Here is a 16,732-nt window from a genome sequence, read left to right on the forward strand (position 1 = left end):
CTGAGACTGAAGGTTAATAGCTGTTGCCTGGCACATTCATTTTTTCCAATCGACAGTATTAAAACTTCTGTCCAGGAAATAAAAACAGCAAATTAAATCTTCACTGATGTTGCTTAACCAGGACCGTCGTTTCTCTGCATCATTAATAGAAAAGCCGTGCTTGGATCCGGGAAGAAGAGAGGCTTTCTATCCGTGGCTCAGATGAGCAGAATTTTGGGTGAAGATGGAAGCAGGTGTATGTTCAGGTGTATAATGTATATATCCCAGTTCAGTGGGTGAGCAGCAGAGCAATTATAAGCAGGGCAGAGAGAAAGAAGACAGAGTACTTCAAGAAAGGGACGGGTTAAAAATGGGGTTAAATACTGTAAATAAATGAAATGCTGAAGGTGGAGGCAGCGATAAAGATTGTGTTGACAGTGGCCATTCACAAAACATTCACTCTTGTATTGTCGAACAGGTCAGAACACACATTTCCTGAAAGGGGAGGAGAAAGACCAAGGTGGTGGACATGTGTGTTTTAAAAGTACCTTTAATATCTAGCTACAGAGCGCAAGAGCATCGGGCATCATCTGTAGCATACCCGAAATATTGATACATAACACCAGCTGGAAGAGTTGCACAGAACAGAGTAGCTGAAGATACATCACTCCAAGGAGCTCACAATCAGTGTGTTACAGCGTGTATGTCTTTGCCCAACAATTACATTTTTCAGAAATAAACATCGTATTATCAACTGCACCCCGTCTCCCATTTTAAGGACAGTCATGAGCCATCAGTTGGGGCACAACAGTTCCATCAGTCAAAAATGCAGCTGGTGTGGTATTTCAAGAAACATTTTGGCTCGCTTCAACACACCTCGTTGATGCTCTCTGATGCCCTTTGAAATGAGCATGCCGAGCCGAACCGCAATGCGCTTACAGCTCTGGAGTGTGGGGTGGTGTTTCATGTCCTTGCCTTGCTGCTGCTGCCCCAGTCAGCATTCCATTCATGGGCTGCACATCAAATGAGCTGGAAGCCATGAACACAAGTTTTGTTTGGAGCCCGACGTGGCATCAGCGCACCACAGAACGAAGCACAGGGGCTGTTATAGCTGACGGACAGGACAAGGACGGGGCGGATCTTGCCGATCTGGATAGGACTTTAAAGCTCACTTGGGATTAAAGCCTACACTGAAGAAGGGGCTGGCTCTTCCCCCTGGGGAAGCCAGACATTTCCTTGCACCCACTATTAACCAGAAGCCTAGCTGGAGCCCAGAACGATGAAATCTCCCCTTACTGAGAGCGTGACCTTTTTTCAAATCGGAAGGGCATTGCTTTCGCAGAAAATAAAATTACACAGAGAATCCTGTGTTCCTGAATAGATGCCCCAAAGTTTCCTTATTTCTGAAGGACCCTAGGGGTGCCTTGGTCACACCCCCACCTACAACTGAGAGAGAAAAAGTGCCAAGCTCCCAGATATTTTTCAGTGAAGGAATGGAGCTGAGCTTCCTTGGATATTTTCCATTTGAGGGAGCCTAAAAAAAGACCTCAGATTCACTAATATTGCCCTGTCTTCCATAGGTACAGAAGCAATGTCAATGTTTGACAGAGTTTTAAAAAAATATATTAAAAAGAAAGAAATGGTGACAACAGCCTGACAAAGTAGGCTAATTATATATCATCATCCTATTACAGAGGCTGAATGAACCTTCTGAGTTGCATGTGAACCACTGTACTTCTCATAGAAGAGAATCTCTGTAGCTCAGGGTTGAACTGCGGAGTCCTGGGTGCTCTCTGAGCTTGGCGGTCTGCTTGCAGACGTTTCATGGCCCGACTAGGGAACTTCATCAGTGCGAGGGAGGGTGGGGTTTGCTCCCTGTTGATATACAATAGCTTGCCCTGCCAGTGTTGGTGGGGGTGTGGCTTTCTCCTTGGTAGTTCCTTCATTAGGCTATTGTTTTCTGCTGGATTTAATCCCTGCTTATCTGGGAGTTGGCTGCTGGAGAGGATGTGTTCTGGCCTTTTTGTTTCCTTCTTAGCTTTTTTATTGTCTCCTTTGAATGGTGTTTACGTGTGGTTTATCTCTATGTATCTGCTGATGGCTGATGTGTCTGAGTGCCCAGCTTCCAGGAATTCCCTAGCGTTTTTGGATTTGGCTTGGCCTAGGATGCTCACAGCTTCCCAGTTGAAACACGGGTTGAGTCTGTCCGTGTGTTGTGAAATTAAGGAGTTTTCATCGTGTCTTCTGACTGCTAGTTGGTGTTCTACCTGGAAAGAGGGGTCAGTCATAAACCTGCAGACTAGTGTTTGGGGTGTTGGATTGAGGATCGCTGCAACCAGGGAACATACAACCTGTATCCTGAATTAACCCATTTCCTGGGTTCTTGCCATGTGCTGAACCATAAACTCGCCAAAAGGGCTGGGGTCACGCAGTACGTGAAGCTGCAGAAAACCCAAATCGAAGGTAATATGAGCCAAGCTTTGGATGCAGAATCGAGGTTGTTACATGAACCAGTTAGGGTGGAAAAGGAATGCCAGAAGGGAGTGCCCACCAATTTAGGCTCTGGCCCCACCCACCACTGCTTCAGCCCCACCCCTTGTGCAGCTCACAACAAATATAGGAACACCCCTGTGGGATTATACATAAGCAGCTAACCCAAGGCTGCCTTGAAATCCAGGGAAGCCTTTAGCCTGGCTGCTCCTTAGCAAAAAGAGATTGCAGAAAACGTGGCGGCAAGGTTGCTGTCACTGCTCTTCCTTGGCATCCCCACTGAAAATAACAAAACTGCTTGGAGGCTGGGAAGATCAGCTTAGACCCAAGCCTTGACTTGGCGATTCCACTCCTTCACGCACCCGCACAGCCCCCCTTCTTCGTACCACCGCCACTTTACGCCTTTGTACACTGCCCGGGCGCACGGCTGGAAGCACAGGAAGAGGTGCAGACGGCGCGCCAGGCTGCAGTAGAGGGCCATGGCCACCACAATGAGGGGGGACATGATGACGAAGCCGAGGATGATCAAGGCCGAAGAGCTGTTGTCATCCAGGATGGTTTGGCAGTAGTAGGCAGTGGAGTGGAGCACCTGCAAAGAGGCAGAGGAAGCGAGTCAGGGGTGGGATTCCTGGAGGTGATCACCCCTGGGGATCTTTTGTGGACTCTGCTGGTTGCTCTGGGAGAATATTCCACCACTTTTAGTGCAAGGATGCTTTACGGGGCCAGATGCATGGATTGTATGTTGGATTGTATGAGTCTCGTGAGCTCAGGACTGACCCTCAGTTGTCCCTGGAGGTGGCAGGGATTGATCCTGCCGTCTTCTGCCTCTAAGGAGAGGCCCGGCCCTCAAGCTGTATTCATATCCAAGACTTGTACTATCCAAAGCCAAGACGACCTTGAGTTAAGCTTGACTCATCCCATCTATTTTCCTTGGATGTGATACAGAAGTGCTTTGCCATTGCCTTCCCCCCAAAACACGTCTAGAGCTCTGGAATGTCCTGTTAGTCTCCCATCCAAATACTAGCCAGGCCTGATCTTGCTTAGCATTTTGAGATGATGATGATGGTGATGATGGTGATGATGATGATATTTTTATCCTGCCTTGATCACCCAAGGTCATGTAGGGGCTGCTATCTGGGGAACCCTGTTTTTTTCTGGTGGTCTCCTTTCCAAGTACTAAGCAGCCCCAACCTTGCCTAGCTTGATCAGCTTCACAGCAATGTCTTTAAAAAGCTGGCCCCTGACCAGCCTCCACTTGAAGCCACATTCCTCAAAATAGCAACCCCTCAGACTTAAAGAAATGCCAAAAGGTGCGACAATTGGCCACAGGGGAAATTTGAACCCTGTGTTAGATGCTCATAAGCCTTGGACTGCTTTCAATCAACTGATCTCTTAAAAGAACCGATGGGAAAACATTAAGCTGGCCTTCAACAGAGCTTCAGGGCTGCTCATCTCTCTTCCTTTCCCCACCCACCGACCCCGCAGCATATGTTTACTTAATCTTCAGTCTGAAGCTGTTGCCAGAAAGAGCCTGCCCTTGTCAGATTAAAAGTTTAATTATCCATTATAGCTTTTGAGACTTTCTGAGCTAATCTGTCAGTGGAGATCTCTCCACGTTTGGGTGGTCATTTTTTTGAGCTGTATTTCTCAGAAGCTGATGCCTGTTTCAAGTTTTCGAGGCTGCAATTTGTTGGAGGAAGGAGGACAACTCATCTTAAAAGCAGCTTGCATCATTATTATTGCCAGGATTATTTCTATTTATGATGCATGTATATACCACCACCCCCGCCATGAAATGTTCTCTCCAAGAGTTCAAGGCAGCTTATTTGGGGCCCTTTATTTTTATCCCCATATCAACAAGCCATGCTGGCTGGGGAATTCTGGGAGTTGAAGTCCACACATCTTCAAGTTGTCAAGGTTGAGAAACACTGGGCTAGAAGGTGGATTTGAATCCTGGATCTCCCCAGTCCTAGTTCAGCACTGCACCATGCTGACCCTCACTTGAGCCATAAGCATCTGAGATGATAATTTCAGTAAAAGACTAGACTTTTAAAATAGGGGGGGGGGCCTTTGAATTCTCTGTGTGCAGCTAAGCTACTTGTTATATTCATTAGAGCAGAAACAGGCTACAGCAGACTGTCACATATGAACTAGAGCAGTCTGCCCCAATCTGGGCACCTTCTAGAGGCACACTCCAGTGCCCAGGATTTTTAGCATTGGCCATGCTGGCAGGGGAATTCTGGGAGGTGAAGTCCACACTACCTGGTTGGGAACTATAGAACTCAAGGCAAGTCAGTTCTTTGATTAAAAGCCTCTGCTGTTGAAATGGAATTTAAAACCAATGGGTTGCGAGTCTGAGAAAAGCTAGAGCTTCTGGAGGAGAGCTATGGAGGGCTATTCCAAAATGGGGGAGCCATCACCAAGAAGACTCTGTCTCTGGGGCTCACCCAGGGAATTGGGGTGGCTGTTGGCATCACACCAGTGCACCATAAATGAGCCAGAGATCGTTCAAATGAAATGCTCACACCCCGTGGATGCCAAAGCAGACTCCTGGAGATGGTGAACTTCAGAGCCAACCTTTCCCCTCTCTAAAACCAACCCACGCCGTACCAGGAAGCTGCCCCCTCACAACATCTTAGCTTTTGATCGTAAGTCTGGAGGGCATCTATATTGATCTGTGGGGTGCACATTGAATAAGTCCCGAGAATTGCTGGTACAGATCAATTTTCTTCAGCAGATGGAGGCTGAAATCATGTTTTCTAGGATAAGGGTCCTTGCTGAGGGCCACGTTCCTTGATTCAATTTTATTTACATTTATGGATAATTCCAATCAAATACCATCCACTGTCTGTCATGTTAAAATGTCTGTTTGGCAGCAATTTACTTCTTCTTTGCCAAAAGGAAAAAACGGGGAGAGAACTGTTTGTTTGCTATAAGAGTAGAGAGGAGTGGAGTTGGGGGAAAAAAAGGAGGCAGAATGAAACATTGGGCGTCTTTGCTGCAGAGCGTGAGGCTTCAGATTCTGCCCCCTTGTAAAGAAAGGGTCAGAGTTGAAACAAAATTATCAGCCTGACATTTAGCTGGTTTTTTTATTTGCCTGCATTGAATTTTTCATTCACATTTACAGCTTGGGAAATGCAGACATTTAGAAAATATCCAATGCTATTTCTGATCCTCCCACCCACCCTTCTTTTTGTCTGCTTTCCCTGACTGATTGGCTATATGAGACACAAATAATGTTCTTCTGCACTCCCTAATTATCAGGAACAGCCAGATATTTGGCTTATTTTTCAGAGAAAAGTCATCTTGGTCAGCTGTGGCTTGTTTAACAGTCTACATTGGCAGGGCTTTTACTGTGTGTTAAGCCAAAGTTTGTTTTATAAGGTGGCTGGATACATGCCAGACAGAGCCCTAACCCAAATGCCCCCGTATGTAAACTCAAACCGAAGGAGTGGCTTTTTTGTGTGATGTGAAAGAAATGGTTAATTACAACTCATTTTCCCTAGCAAATTACCCTCTTTGAGCTTTTTGTCCTGATTGATTATATTTATATGGCAATCCATCAGCATGTATTCTCCGGGCAGCCTGCAGAGCAAGGCGAACAGAATAAAATGGTACAGCTTAGCAAAATAGACTGTAAAAATAATTTTAAAAAAGGTTACAACCAAACGTTAAGGCAGGAGACAAACTTCAGTGAAAGATAACAGCCCAATTGCTGTCTTGAACCAAAGATTGGACCAGCAAATTTAAGAAGTCTGGGGGTGCATAAAGAGGACTTCACTTGGTCCCTCATCTCAATAATCTCTGAAGGGATCATCAAGAGATCTGGGGGTGAGAGTGGACAGTTCAGTGAATATGCCATATATATGATGCTGTGGAAAAAAGGAAAATCCCATGTTGGGGAAAGGAAGCAAAATAAAATTGTTTTCATGACTGTTTAATGCAAATCTTAGAATACAATTCTAATGAAGGCTTAGGGCAATGGATAAGATGCTGCCTCTTATTCACGGAATAAGTCCAACTGTGAATTCAATTTTAATCTTGGTCATGGGATGTAATCTTCAGATTTCAGTCCTGTCTCCCACATAGGCTTCCAGTGGTCCTTGTCTTTCAAAGGAATGGGATTCTATTTAATACTTAAATGCACTTTTTTTTTCACTGCACAGTGATGGTATCTTTGCCCCAAGGTTTCTTTTTCACCCTGACTCCTGCCAACTTATTGTTGTGTTTGCAGAATATATTTAACCTGGTTCCTGAATTCAGTCATGAGCTGGGTTTGTACATACATTTATCTGCAAGCTAACTAAATGGACTAGGTTCACCCCACCCCTCAACCAATTTTGTTTGGTGAATGCAGCCCCCCCCCCAATCTTTATTACAAGGATGTAATATTCAGGGCGTGGATGCTGTGAGGCACCGGATGGAGCAAAACAGACTTCCTGCTAGTTCAGCAGTCCTCTAGTACCACAGATGTTCCAGCTTTGCTCTAGATGGAGTTGCATTTCCCCTGAAGGAGCTGGTATTCAGTCTGAGAGTTCTCCCAGACTCACAACTCCTGTTGGAACAGCAGATGGAAACCATGGCCAGGAGACCCTATAGCCAGTGGGTGTAGCCAGTAGGTCTGTTAATTGTACCCCACCTGGACCAGCAGGTGCTGAAGGCATGCCCTTGTCATCTCACCATTTATCTACTACATTTATAAGTTTAAATTTAGAGTCTCAGTTAGACTACCGTAATCTGGTTTCCATGGGACTCCCCTTGGAGACTGCTCAGAAGTTGCAGCAGGCACAGACTGCTACCCGCTTGGTGTTTGGTGCCACCTGGTTCAGCAGAACAACCTGTGCTTTGTGGGAGGTGCTCTGGCCCAATTCAAGGGGTTGGCAGTTACCTGTAAAGCCCTACATGGCTTGGGCCATTGTTACTTTTGAGCAATGCAAACATTTTGGTACACATAATACATTGCTTTTCTGCTTCTTGAGGGTAAGCCCTTGTTTTTTCAGCTCTCTACAAATATCCAGAAGGAAGGTCAGGATGAATAACTCTAGCATCCCATAAATATGTGTGCACAAGCCACCAAGGTATAAATGCTGTGAGCCATTTCACCTTTTCAATATTCCCTGTTATGCCAAGATGCAGATTTTTTTTCCTTACCTCCAATATGAGGCATTATTTCTGCTCCTGCCTCTGCACACAAGATGTGTGCCTTCGATGCAAATTTCAATCATCTTTTGGGGAAGGGATATGTAAATGGCAAAGGAAATGTGAAACCCAGGAGTTAGTGGGAATAGCAGGGCATTGGATTTCACTTTTCCTTTTGATGCTTTTCAGGAGGGATGTTGGACGCAGAAGACCTCACTTTTGTTGTGTTCTTTTTCGCAGGGCAGTTAATTTCCACCATTAGTGCTCAGAGGGAAGAATAGCAGACTGGGAGAGAAAGCTCTTTTTCATCTTTTTCAAGCCTCCCCAAATTTTTCCAAGTGGGGGTGATAAAATGAATCAGAGAACACTCCACAGACAAAACTGTGGTTTGAGTAACTAAAAAAAAAAATCTAGTTAAGGAACGGATCTGCCAAGTGAAGGGATAGAAGAGTACAAATTCCCCCCTCCCTCAAATAGGAAAGTGATAAGTGCCTGTCAAAAAGAATACTCTTAAAATGGAGATATATAGCTTGAGATGAATAAAATCTGCAGGACCAGAGAGAAGTAAGATCCCTCATGTGGAAGGTCAGTGGTGTGGGCTAACACAATAAGAATTTAGTGGTGTTAGTTTTCAGGCCCAGATGGCAAAGCAGATACTTTGAAATCTGTCAGCAGTCTTTTGGCAGGGTGGAAAAAAGTCTAGATTTATATTAATGGGAGTTGTAATTTGACTTTGGTATGATTGCTATTGTTTTGCTAAGTAGACAGATGACACAGAATGTGTACAGCAAGCCGGCTTTCTCTGGGGAAAACCCACCCTGCAGACCTGATCTCTGCCCTTCCCCTTTACAGCTATCTAAAGCAGTGGCCGTGACACCATGAGGCAGTGAGTTCCACCGTTGAACCACACGCAGAGGGAAGAAACACCTTTGCCAAAGTTGAAATCTCCAACAATTTAGCAGTGTTGGTAAAAAGACCTAAGGCTTTACATGAACCCCAACAAAATAGCACCCCCCCCATTTTCATACTCTGTTTAACTTCGCACACCTCAATCACATTGCCTTCTCCCTTAATTGCCTTCTTTTTAAGCTAAATCTCACCCCAAATTCCATTTTGCTTCGTAGGGTTCCAATATGCAGCAGCTTCTTTTGCTTTGCCTCCTCTGTGTCAACTTCTAACAGCAGATATGTATGTATGTATGTACGTATGAACTGTAATAAAATGGGGGGAATTTCCTGCAATCTAATGGCAGGTAATTAGGGCCTATAAAGCCCAGGAGAGTTTGATTGTTCTTTAACATATGGTAATAAACAACTCCAGGGAGATGGGCTGAACGTCTGCCCACATTAGGGAAGTGCCTGCTCTAATTTCTGCATCAAACAGCCGAAGGGACAGAGACAGAGGTATGAAATAGAGAACTGGGCTGCACAAATTAAAACATGAGCTGCTTCAGCATTTCCCATTTTCTTATGGGCTGGAGGGAGCCAGCCCGTTGCTGTTAAGAATAACAGCCCTTCAAGAATTTACGCCCTTAGGATTCTTAAATCCATTCTTGTTCATGAGCAAACAGCTGCAGAAGGTTTTTGGTGACAGCTGGAAAACCAACTGAACCTATTCGCTTGGAGGCGAGATGAAGAGGGGCCCATATCTGTGCTTTCTAAGCCAGGGGAAGGAAGAGCTACACTTTTGCCTTTCCAGATCTTGTTTGGGGTGGTCTTCCATTTAGTCCTTTAAGGAGGAAAAGGGACTTCCAAAGTGAGCTGGCTATGACTGGAGTTTGGCCACTCATCCATTGGAACTGGATTGGATTGGATGAGAGGGCTGACAGAGGAGTGGCTTTCCAGGTGAGGGATGCTGGGAGTTGTAGTTCCAGGGCATCAGCAGGAGCTTCCCCATCCTGGCAGGCTCACTTTAACCTACCACCAGTCTGCTAAAAGTCAGAGTAACTGGGAATTCTAACATCTGTGGACAGAAATAGATGCAAAGGTTTCTTGGTTCATTCCCAGTTGGCCAAGGAAGCTAAGCTGAGTAATGGGAGAGTGAGCGTGCCTTGGCTTTGCATTCCCTGGGGTCCCATCTGCAGTGGATGGCTGAATGAGTTTACAAAGAGTATTCTGCTTGCATAACATGGCCAGTATTCAATGCGTAGCATCCAATCACTCCTCTGCAGGAGTTGCTTGCCGCAAAAGCTGGAGTCATTAGCCAACAATACCCTTGAATGCCCAGAGGTGTCCTCGATGGCCTGGTTGCAGCTACGGAAAGGAAAATAACCACATGGCACTCTCCCCTAGAATCTGTCCTACCCAGATTCAGTTTGCTATTCGTCTCAAACTGGGCTGAGCTTTGAGCTCAGAGAGTCGGTTTTCAGGGCATTGGTGGGTGTGTTTGTATACATGGCCATTGATTCTAGAGGGGTCATTTAGAGAACGAAGTTGCAAACCAGGACTGATTTAGTATTTTAATAGCCCCCTTTAATGAAGCCAGTTCGAACCTCCACTGCTGCTCTTAAATCAATTGAAAAGTAATTGGGACGCAGAAAAAGCAAAGGCAAAGGAATTTTTCAGCGGTTCAGGACCACGGACAGCTCCCAAACATTGGCTCCTGGCCCAGGATGGGCTGATGGGGGAAATCTTGGGGGAAATCCCCCATTTTCAAGCATGGGCATTTTGTAAAGCACACCCCAGAAAGTGGAAGGTGGGCCAATTTCCCTGCAGAATCAACTGCCCTCAACCAGCTCAGACACAGCAGAGGATTGTTTTTCCATATCCTTTGGCTATTTCCACTAAACTCTGTGGTGTCTGGAAGAGCTTTGCCAGAGAAGGACAAATCAGTCAGTTCTGCTCTTGCTCGGTTTTTCTTTGCCAACCAGTTTCCCCCTAAAATAATGCATCCCGTGGCTTAATTTAACCAAACAGATGAATCCCTTTGTGCATTTCTCCTGACTCTACAGTACATTTTCATCTGCAGTTTTTGGGTGGTGAGCCATATCTCCTAATTCTGAAAATCCATGCATGGATTACAATTTTCCAGAATCAAATCTGGGCAGACCAATTTGCTTCTCTGTTCCTACCTTCTGACCGCATGCACTCTTAAACTGGTTGGTGAGTTTTCTGAGTTTGTACAATACATTAAAGCATGCATTCACCCAACAGGCTAGAATTGCAACACACACACACACACACATAGAGGCAGAGAGACCAACACAATAGCCAAAATTGGCAGTTGCTTGATCTTTAATTGACCTGATTGAATATGTTCTTTAAGGAGTAAGTCCACTGCTACTACCTGATTTCTGAGATAAAGAGGACTGTGGTTTGTGGGAACCATCTTCTAATTAGATTGGTCTATAGTTCTCTCTACTGAGCAAGTGTCCTAGTGGTTCGAGAGAGAGCGAGCAGGTGGCTCTAAGGAAGAACAACTGGCTTGCCTATAGAAGATCTCAAATTAAATCTCCCACATATCCCAATAGTAGCTCCCACTGTATTAGGATAGATATAGAACTTTTAGTTGGAAAGAGACAGCGAGGCCATCAGTCCCACTCCGCTTCTCTGGGCAGGAATTTGAATTAAAGCCTTCCCAATGAACAGCTATCTAGCTTCTGTTGAAGACATCCACTAACAGGGATCCAGTACCTCCATGGGGAATTGGTCCCACTAATATATTGCTCTTACTGTTAAGAAAAGCTTCCTTCCCTCACCAGAAATCCTTCTGACTGGAATCTGCCTCTTTATAACAAGGCAAAAGAGAACAGATCATGTCCTCTTCCGTATGACACAGCCTCAGATATCTAAAGAATGTTCTCCCATCTCTCCTAGGTTTTTTGGTGCCCTCCTCGATCATCCCCACTGCCCTTCTCTGAATTCCTTCCAAATGCCTAGACTCAGGATAAGCTAGCATTCCCTTTTGGGGAAACTTCTGCAAGCAGGGTTGATAATGCTCAAACTTCCTAGGGATCCAGAGGAAGAGGCCAGATCAAATGCCTTTGATGGCATTTGTCCCTAGTGAAATGCACATTAGCTTGGCTGTCGATCTGCAGAATGCTTAATAAGAACAAAATGAGTTTGTCAGTCTGAATGAATCAAGGATTGGTCAGTGCTGTCTGGGCCCAAACTGAGGACATGGACAATATTGATTCAGATTTTTTTACCCCTTTTATTGCTTTGACTGGCCTCTCTCTCTCTCTCTCTCTCTCCACCTTTAATTTAGCAGACAAATTCTGGAGACGGACTGTGGCAGGGGGGAAAGCCTTAATTAAAAAGAAATTAAATAGAATTCAGTCAGTGTCAGCAAATGCAGACAAAAGCTGGGGAGCAGGAGGAAGGTTGCCACTGGGGAAAAAAATAGGAGCATGGCCATGAGAAAAATACTCTGACAATAAGATGAAAATTCTGGGGATTCAACCAAGGCTGGAAGAAAGTTCCTGACACTAAAGATGTGGAATTTATTTAGACAGTCCTAGAGGTTTAGTAATTACTGCAGAGGAAATTTACATCTGTGTGTATTTTTTGAAGTGATACATAGCACAATAATTTGAATTCCTCTCTGCTCCTCTTGTTCTGTTTCCTCCCCAAAAACTGATAACATGAAGCTATTATTTCTTAGTATTACAGGCAGACTGTGTTCTTACAACTCATTTTGCCCAGAATTAATCATTTTTCTGGGGTCCCACAAGACATTAGTGGAAGCTTTTTGAGTGACCAAAGTCTTGATGGGACCCAGGATTATCTGTGTACCAAGTTCAACTTTTCCCCTAGAAGATCTTCTTACTTCCTGTTGGGAGGTAGTTTCTTATTCAACCTTACAAGGCCTCGTTTTTATTCCTCCTCATTGCAGAGAGGGGTGTCAAGCTGGAGTGTAGCCAGAACCACCCAGTATTTATTTATTCTTTTAGAGTATGTGCATATTCCATAAGATTCCAGGAGACTAAGACTAGAATGTAAGAATGGAGATGGCAAAGAAGCAGACCAACTAACTCTTGGGAGAAATATCCAAGCAGTTAGGATTCTTGGACAGTAAGATGGGCTGCCTTTGCAGGAGAGAATTGAAACCTTACTTGTTGGAGGATTTTAAGGAAAGCCCTTTGAATGAGAGACCCCCCAGCTGTTGGCTAGACTAGAAGTCAAAAAACATCCTGGAAGAGGACAGTGGCAAACCTCTGTTGCCAAGAAGAAAAGAAAAGAAAAGAAATCCTGTTCAGATGTATCCATAAAAATTGCCAGAAGTCAAGTTTGTACACCGAATAAACTTTAAGTGTAATTATGGCTTCAGGTGAGGAATCCACAGTTACATCTTGCTTTGCAGAGCCTGCATTGAACAAGATGGGTGGGCAAGATGACCCTCTAAGGCTCCTTAAATGATCTTCAGACTACGTGGTTGACTCTATTTTTGCCCTCTCTTTGCGGGGCTGAATTTTTTCCCCAATAGCATCAAAGGTTGTCCTTTTCTGGAGCGTAAGTCAGGGCTTCACCTCTCCCACCCAGCTGGTTGACCACATTTTCCTATATTGCCAGATTGGACTGGCTGACACCCTCAGAATGAAACCCTGGCGCTTCCTTTTATTTTCCCACTTTTCACAATAGCTGAAAATCAGCCCGAAGTTTCTGGAATCCTTCCCACGCTGCAGTTTTTACAGTGGCTATCATCACATCGTCTCCAGTACCTATGCAAATAAACCCCATGTGGTTGGATGTGAGGGGCTAGTTCAGAAGATTAGCAAGAACAAAAGCCGGGTTCTCATAGCACGCTGAATCACAAGCTGCTTAAGTCCCACCTTAACTTAGATTACTATGTTGTGAGTACCCAGCCGGTTAGCTGAGGTTGCTCCCTAGAACATCATGTTTAGTGACACCGTACCTGGAGCGACTCTCAGCAGATTGAATCAGATCCAGTTGGACATGCTGAAAACAATCCAGATCAGCTTGGCTTTCCAAACAGGATTGGATTCAGAACATCGTGGGCAAAAAAGCCATGGACTCTTCACCAAGCCACACAGCCCTCATCTTCAACTCTTAGTTAGGGATAGGGTACTATCAAGACAGCTGTGTTTGCTTGGAATGATAGGATATCCCCTATCTGGAAGATTGGGAGACAGATGATGTCGGCTTCATCTATCCCTCTCTAGTGGCATCAACGGCTGGTGGCTGCTAGCTCTCCGACAGATGCTTTCCCCCCCTTTGCAGGGTAAAGGAGAATAACTTGGGTTTTGCAGAGAGCTGCCTTTGGTATCCACAGAAGAAGCAAGCAGTTGAGAAAGGGAGGCGGGGTTGCTTATCTGGCTAATCGTTTGTGATGGAACGTGAGGGGGGCCTTGGAGAACAGAGGGAAGAGGTGCTGCCTAGGGAACAACCAGATAAAAGGAAAGGGAGTCCCAGAGAGGGTAGCAGTCTACAGAAGAAACTTAGGAAAGACCCGCCCAGGCCACTCAAGTGATAAATAGGGAGGGCAGGAGATTTGCTCCTTCAGCCTTGCCAGATTCTGTTAATGTAGCCTTATCATAAAGTAGAATTAGTTCTGGTTTACCTGGAAGGGCTGACATAGTTTGAAGGTCAGTTAACTTCCAAAGAAAAGGGCGGTCCTTTAGACTAAGGTCATCGTTCAAGTCTGGCTTCTCCTATATAAGAACAGTATCTGCACATTCAGATACTAGCTTTGGTTGTCCCAAATACACAGGTTAGCGTCCATACATTCAGTATCCTCTCAGAAGAGAAGCCTCACGAAGACTGAAGGGCTAAAACTATAGCGAGGAGTAATAGTCGCAGCCATCAGCAGCAGCAGCATGAGATCATCATTCCCTGTAATAGCACCATGCCCCATAAACGGTCTGTAAACAGCCGGAGTCATTGCTGAGATGGGCGGTGGGAAAATGCGATACATAAAATAAAATAAAATAAAATAAATAGTTTCTCTTCCCAAGGAAATGAATCCAACGAAGGAACTCCCTGACACTTGAGGAAGTGAGCAAGTTGGCTGCTCTTGGATCTCTGCCCCCTCCCCTTCCTTAACAAGGGTCAACTTGGGTGTACATGGAAAGAAAACCACAGACGGTGGTGCCGCTGGGTAGGACTCTGCAGGTAAGGTCCCATTTCGCAGAATGAGTGTGATGCATCAATTGTATTAAGGCTGCCTTATGAGGCTTGTCATCAAACGAAGGACCACGCATTCCAGGAGGGCAGAGTGATTAAGGGCTTGGGCCAGGACTGAGGATCTCCAGCTTCAATTCTCCCCTTGTCCATGGAAGCTTCCTGGCTGACTTTGGACTAGTCACTCTCTCAGCTCAGCCTACCTCATAGCTGTTGCAGTCAAAAACAGGAGGAGGAAACCCTATGTACATCATCTTGAGGTCACGAACGAAAGGCAGAATATAAACCTAATAATAGGCACATCAGAGTACAACGGGATGAAGCATGAGACCATTAAAGCTAGCACGTACCATTATTTAACTGCTCTACTGAAGACAGGTGATGCCTCTGAGAATGTGCAGAGTACAAGCTTCTCCCATCCACTGGGCAGGTCTTACCTTATTACACCCTCCTCTGTTTGGGATTTCTGCTGCATGGTACTTACCCGGGAGTGACACTGGAATCCAAAATAGACCACGACTATGGCGGGCAAAAGGACCACTGAAAAGATGGCAGCCATCAGAAGGAGGTTCAGGAGAAAAGCAAAGGAGTTCATTGCCCCCACCAGGCAAGTCCATACCCAACAGCCACAGGTGCTACGGCGCTCCATGGGCAGAAGCTGGTCCTCCATGTTATAAGGGGGGAGACTTTGGATCATGTGTGAAGTGTCAGAGAGATTGTCCACCTCATAGTCATCAATGTCCTGATCAGGCATTTTCAGAAAGCTCCAACCAGGTGTCCCTTTGCCCCTCCCTTCCTCAAGTTCCCCCGTGCCTTAATTTCTCTTCTCTTTTCTGCCCTCCAAACGGAGAACTCCACTCCGTCCTTCCAGTTAGGTGAGGAGATAGTGGCAGTGGTGGGATTTCCCAAAGTGGTGGCCACTTCCAAGAATGGGAGACTGGAGGGAGGTGGGTCTTGGAGCCGTCTAAGAGGGAAGCTCTCACATGTCCTTTAGGGAACAGGTGGTGGCCTCACATGAAATGGTATGAGATGGAGAAGACCTTCCAGGAGGGTCTTCCAGCGGGCAGGCAGTTCCCCAGGTTTGCCTACCAGAGTTCTTGGTCCAAAAAGAGATTGCCAGTGTGAAATTTGCAAACAAAGGGGGGAAAGGCACACGTATCACCCTCTGCTTTCACCTTGTGGGCTGAGTTTCCAGGTCACAAACGAAAGGCAGAATATAAACCTAATAATGCCTGGTTTTCTGGAGTTCCACGCCACTCCAGCCCTCTATCAGCACTCTTCAAGTCTTCACGGCACTTTGCACTGGATTCATCCTGTGATTACCTTGGCAGAGTTCAGTCCTTGGACTTTTCGTTTCCCGCTCCTTCTCTTCTGTGATGTCCAGAAGCAGGAAGGCTCTCTGCCTGCGTGGAGGGCTCCTTCCCCAGTTCTGAGCCAGCTCTGATCGCTGTGCAGCGTTGCCGTTTGCAAGCAGCTGCGCTGAATTCTCTCCTGCAGGCATCCAATCCTTAGCTGCTGCTTCTCTCCACCCCTCCAAGATGCTTACTGCACACAGTTGCCATCCAGCCGGGCCCACTGCTGATCTTTTGCTTGGCATCCCTGGTCTGTGTCTCCTCTTGTAATCAGTGGCTGGGAAGGGGGAACGGGAAGGGGGCTGATGAAGGGGAGGCTGGTTGCAGGCAATAGGGAGGGATGGAAAAGAGAAGATTAATAACAAGGGATTGGAAAGTGGCTGAGTCTCTGCCTTGTCTACACAAGATCCCCAATTCTACCTCTGTCTCTGACTCACAACTTTTTTGTATTTTGGATTTATTTCTGGTGCAGGCAACCCCACTGCAGTAGCTCTGGGAGATTTGCAAGAAAATACAGTAATAGAGAGTGGCTGCTGTTAGTCCGTGCTGATGCTAGCTAAGATGGGTTAAGGAGCTGGCTCCCTCTCTAAAGGCAACATTCATGTTCCAAAGGAGGCTTTTCAGAAGTGTTCACGGAAGGACAAGTGAAGAAATCCAGATATTTCCCATCCACTGAACTAAACTGGTTGGCTC

The 16,732-nt window shown here is 45.7% G+C and overlaps 1 protein-coding gene across 1 annotated transcript; it reads right to left on the minus strand.

Moving 5' to 3' along the window:
* Positions 1-2,347: 2,347 nt before the first annotated feature.
* On the minus strand, positions 2,348-15,720 carry TMEM88B (transmembrane protein 88B). Its single transcript, XM_063317735.1, has 2 exons — positions 15,172-15,720; positions 2,348-3,058 (listed from the first exon to the last, which is right to left on the minus strand). The coding sequence occupies exons 1-2, from the start codon at positions 15,439-15,441 to the stop codon at positions 2,789-2,791; spliced, it is 540 nt and encodes a 179-aa protein (XP_063173805.1). The 5' UTR covers positions 15,442-15,720; the 3' UTR covers positions 2,348-2,788.
* Between the last annotated feature and the right edge of the window lie 1,012 nt (positions 15,721-16,732).

Source organism: Candoia aspera, chromosome 18 (assembly GCF_035149785.1).
Source record: "Candoia aspera isolate rCanAsp1 chromosome 18, rCanAsp1.hap2, whole genome shotgun sequence".
Lineage (NCBI taxonomy): Eukaryota > Metazoa > Chordata > Lepidosauria > Squamata > Boidae > Candoia > Candoia aspera.

Coding starts and splice junctions, on each gene's coding strand:
- TMEM88B (XM_063317735.1), bottom strand. CDS start 15,441: ATGCCTGATCAGGACATTGATGACTATGAGGTGGACAATCTCTCTGAC. Junction 3,059..15,171: donor GATTCCAGTGTCACTCCCGG/GTAAGTACCATG, acceptor GCCTCTTTGCAG/GTGCTCCACTCCACTGCCTA.